Source organism: Neomonachus schauinslandi, chromosome 3 (assembly GCF_002201575.2).
Source record: "Neomonachus schauinslandi chromosome 3, ASM220157v2, whole genome shotgun sequence".
NCBI classification, from domain to species: domain Eukaryota; kingdom Metazoa; phylum Chordata; class Mammalia; order Carnivora; family Phocidae; genus Neomonachus; species Neomonachus schauinslandi.
In genome coordinates this window covers 12667344-12672045 of record NC_058405.1, presented here as the reverse complement: position 1 = coordinate 12672045, position 4702 = coordinate 12667344, and the positions used below count along the sequence as shown (strand labels likewise).

The 4702-nt window shown below is 60.5% G+C and overlaps 1 protein-coding gene across 1 annotated transcript in view; it reads left to right on the top strand.

The window, feature by feature from the left end:
• Window positions 1-4201, top strand: part of FARP1 (FERM, ARH/RhoGEF and pleckstrin domain protein 1) — a 263709-nt gene extending 259508 nt beyond the window's left edge. Inside the window, exons 25-27 of the mRNA XM_021696032.2 lie at window positions 1275-1382; window positions 1637-1788; window positions 3316-4201. Of these exons, the coding sequence (XP_021551707.1) occupies window positions 1275-1382; window positions 1637-1788; window positions 3316-3397 (342 nt within the window). The 3' untranslated portion in view covers window positions 3398-4201. The remainder of the gene's footprint in view (window positions 1-1274; window positions 1383-1636; window positions 1789-3315) is intronic.
• The last annotated feature ends 501 nt before the right edge of the window (window positions 4202-4702 follow it).

Here is a 4702-nt window from a genome sequence, read left to right as displayed (position 1 = left end):
GGGGGGGGGGGGGGGGGGGGGGGGGGGGGGGGGGGGGGGGTGTCGGCCGGTTGTGGGTCAAGGATGTTGATTGGTCCAGCCTCTCAAGGAGAGGCGGCAGGGCTTCGGGGCCCTGTGAGCTGAGAAGGGGACAGAAGTGTAGCTGAGCGAAGCCAACGGGAGTGGGAGTTTGAGTGCAGCTGGTGACCCCAGAGGCCGCGAGGACAATGGGGAGCGAGGAGAGAGAACTCCATTGAGGGAGTTGGACCGTGGGGCCCAGTGGGCCGAGCACGTTGTGGGAACTGCATCGAGAGCAGGATTTCGGACTCCAGCTGGAGGGGGTGGGTTCGGTAGGAGCGCACTCCCCTCCTTGCCTTCCCTGTGCCTCGGAATTATGTGTGACGCCCCCCCCCCCCCCCCGTTCTGCTTGCTGCCCTCACCTGCTTGGCACTCAGCACCCCATTCTCTTGTTCGCCCGTGGGTGAGTGGCAGGCAGGGTGATGCGGGGGCGGTCTCGGGGGGGATGGGATGCGCTGCCTGGAGCTCGTGCTGGTTGCGGGACCCACGGGTCTGTGGGTCTGTCCGCCTCCTGCGTTCTTTCAGCCTGAGGCACCGTTCGCTTCTGTCGGCCCCTCACGGAGAGAGACACTTAGCCTTCTCTCTCCTCCTGGCCCCGGAACCTTACTTACAGAGGTACCTTAAACACGCTCTGGGAGAACAAAGCAGACTCAGGTGTATTTTTAATTTTTTTTAATGTAGTAATTTGCCCATTTGACCACCAAGTTGTGAGACTGTCCCCAGCACCCTGCCTCAAAAGTCTCCATGGTGATGAGCGACCGGCTGCAGACAGGCGCTCTCACCGTCTCATCGTCCCCTGCCCCCCCGGGCCTCCGAGCTGGGGAGTTCAAGCAGGACGCCTGTGGAAGGCCTGTCTCTAGCAGGGAGTGCTCCTCTGGTGGGACCAACTCAGGTGCAGGGCCCAGCCAGCCCGCGTTCCGGCCACGGCCACCAGAGGGCGCGCGGGGCCCGCCAGCGTGTTGTCCAGGAGTGACGGGGCCATTCTGGGGGAGCGCCAGGCTGTAGGGGAGGGTCCCTAGGTGAGATGCAGCATGGGGACGATCTGATTAACAACTGAGGTCACCACGGGGGGCATGTCCCTGTAAGAGGCGATGGTAACTCAGGCTCAGATAGTGCACCCCCGGGGGGGATCACGCAGGAAGCCTCACCCTGCCGCCCAGGAGCGCCAGCAGCAGCCCCCTGGGCCGGCGCCCCTCACGCACATGCTTGTCCTTCAGAATCAGCTGTCCGGGACTCTGCTGAGGAAGTTCAAGAACAGCAGTGGGTGGCAGAAGCTGTGGGTGGTGTTCACGAACTTCTGCCTGTTCTTCTACAAGTCTCCCCAGGTAAGCCCCGGTCCCAGGGCAGGGGGCCGCGAGGGGGGCAGCCTTCCCCCGGGAGGACGGCGAACCGCCTGGTGGAGGCCATCTCCCCGGGACCCTGGGTTCCAGGGGACGGTGGACGCTGTCCGCGTGCGTGAGGAGCACTGCGGCCTGAGTGAACACGGGAGGGCGAGGACTGAGGTGAAGGCTCAGGGCCAGAGCAGGCCGCACTGGCCGGGGCCACCTCTCCACAGCCCCCTTCTGTTGACTCTGCCCAGGACACGCACCCCCTGGCCAGCCTCCCTCTGCTCGGCTACTCACTGACCATTCCCTCGGAGTCGGAGGACATCCACAAGGACTACGTGTTCAAGCTGCATTTCAAGTCCCACGTGTACTACTTCAGGGCTGAAAGCGAATATACATTTGAAAGGTAATGATCCCCCCCCCGCCCACCCCCCGCCTCCCCCGGGAGAGCCCCCCCCTCCCATCTCCCGAGCGAGCCCAGTGCAGGGCTGCCCCCTGTGGGCCTGGGCGTTTACTCACTTCCAAACTGGCCTTGACCTTCGGGGTGGGGCGCACAGGTGAGGAAGGTGGTCCCCTGGCCTGACACCCGTATCCACCTCTATTCTTCTAGAAGGAAGGGAAACTCAGAGTTCCCTGGTTGAATAACATCCGCCCTTAACCTGTCCAGTGTCGAGGCTGCACACGGTGCACTTTCAAGTCTCTAACCAGGGGGGTTTAAGTGTCTGGAGTACTCGGTCAGAACGTGCCGGACGGTTCTAGGACCAGACCACCGCCCAAGGAAGGGAACGAATCCTGGGGCTTCTCGGGGTTAGCGAATACCGTTAGTGAGGCTGCCTGCGCGCCAGAGGGAGGCCCAGGAGCTGGAATGTTCAAAGAAGATGGGAAGACCCAGACTGTCACGTTTGACCAATTTCAGACATTTCCTAACATTTCAGGTAGAAATTCTGGGCCCCCAGGCCCGGGATCCTGTAGCCAGTGTCAATGTTAAAGCACCAGCTGGGGGGCGGGGGGGGGGGGGGGGGGTCTGCAGGCCACAGACCAGGCAGGGCCAGGGGTCACCAGCCCCTTTAGGGAGAAATGGCTGTCCTGGCCATGCTCAGGGGACCAGAGCGTGTGCCTTCGCCGGCCCCGATCCCGTGAGCCCACGGGGTAGGACCCATGCCCAGTCGTCAGGAAAGCGAGTTGAGGGGCAACAGGGTTCAAGCGCGCCCCCCCCCCCCCCCAGCACTTCCTAGTAACTGCTTGGAAAGTGAGCCCAGGGGATAACTCCTCCCAGATCTGAGCCGGACCGGGGAGCCCTGGACAGAGGTGGGACGGTGTCACTGGGGTAGCAAGGACAGTTGAGCCTTGTAGTGACAAGATCCTCAACAGGCCAGTGATGAATTTCTCAAAAGCTCTATTCCCCGTTTCTCACCCTCGGCACTGCCGACATCGGAGACCGTTTAATTCTTTGGAGGAGGAGGGAGGCCTGGCCATTAGAGGATGGGGAGCACCCCCCCCCACCCACTAAAGGTCACGTGCGCCCCCTCCTTGTGACACCCGGAAATGCCTCCAGCCCTCGTCCCTGGGGTTGAGAGCCACCCATGTACCGCAAATACTCAAATGTGGGAAACGGGCCCGCAGGGATTGGGAGGCCTCAGCCGGGCACGACCCCTCCGTCCTGGGCGCTTCTGCGGCTTTGCAACGGGAGCACCCAGGCCCGTGGTTCTCAAACCGTGGTCCTCAGGCACACCTCGAGGAACCCTTAGCCTTGTTTTCGTGTTCTCGGGTACCAGGAGCTCCTTCGAGAACCCTTCTGCTAAACTAGCATGTTACAAATACTGCCGTGCTGTGTTTTGTAAGTAGTGAGGTGTGTCGAGTATCGTGAAGAAAGAAGTCCTGCGCAGGTTTCTAGAATGTGGCCCTTGACCCTCCTCTCGTTCTCTGGCCTCAGGTGGATGGAGGTGATCCGCAGTGCGACCAGCTCCGCCTCCCGCGCCCACATCCCGAGTCACAAAGAGTCTCACGTCTACTGAGGGCAGGACACGAGTGTCGCGGGGCTCGGCCGTGGCTGCGTCCCTGGGAGACCCTGCGTGTGCCCTGTATTAATGAAGCCTAGTAAAATTAACACCCGTCTGGAACCCCGGAGCGTGGTCGTACAGCAGCTCTCCTCGGTCTCCACAACACCGCGTTTACCCTTGTCTCTCCGAGCGGCACGGTGCTCCCGGGGGGGGGAGGGGGGGGCTCCGCGTCTGTCGTCCTCCCGGTGGGCTGTCTCCAGCTCCTGCCGGTATTAAAGCCTTGTCACTAAGAGAGCGCCACATGACCGTTTTTCTTCTGCAGCTGCACCTTAAAAGCAGTACGACCATATCCGTTCAACCGAAAGACAGGGCAAGTGTCTTAAAAAAAAAAAAAAAAAAAAACTTTTATTTTGATTTCTAGGCTGGTGCGTTTAAAAAAAAAAAAGATTTTCCAATGTTTGTGATACACGTGGCAGAGTCTTAAGCAAATGAGATCATTTTCAGATTTCGGTTTTTCAGTCTTTCTACTTTTATAATAATAGCAGGTTAGTAGGATGTACTTCTTTGATCACCATAAGCAGTTTGCAGCTCGCTGCGTGCGTTCCCCTCAGGGCACCGGGCTCCGCCGAGACGCTGCTCCCCGCGCGAGCGGACCAGCCCAGTCTCCGTGACTCCTCTTTACGAAGCGTGGCGGGCTGTCGTCCGTGCGGAGCAGCGATCGGCACAGGGCCCGCGCTGCCGCCGGCCTAGGAGCGGTGTGTGCAGTGGGAGAGCTCAGCTGTGCTGTTTGTGGTCTGTCTCCCAAGCATGAGGACCTGGGTGTCAGTGACCAGGGCCATTTGTGGTCTGTGACGCTCGGCGGGTCTCTGAGCTGCCCCCATGCTCGTACCCGTATCCTGCGACTGGGGTTGGGGACTGCACATTCGGTAGTAGTATAGATCGTGCCCGTCTTCAAGAACATTCTTTTCTCCTGTTTGTACTCATCCCCCCTCCCCCCCCAGGCATGGGGTTATCAACAGTGACCTTGCGCATCCGTGACAGTCGGACTACACAGGGAACAGGGCTCCAGGACCTGCTGGGCCCACTAGTCAAAATCCGTTTGCCTCTTCTCTGCGGAGATCGGGTGGCTGCTAGTCCCTAGTGTCACCCCTTCTGACACAGTCCGGAGGGGGCGGCCCCCAGCGCCTGCACCCCAGCCCCGCGGGCCGGCGCGGCGGAGCCGGAACTGGACCCACGGACAAGGAGCTCGAGATGTGTTCGTTATCATTTGCCTTACGTGTACCAGATGGTTTCAAGTACTAACAAAAGGGAATAAAATAC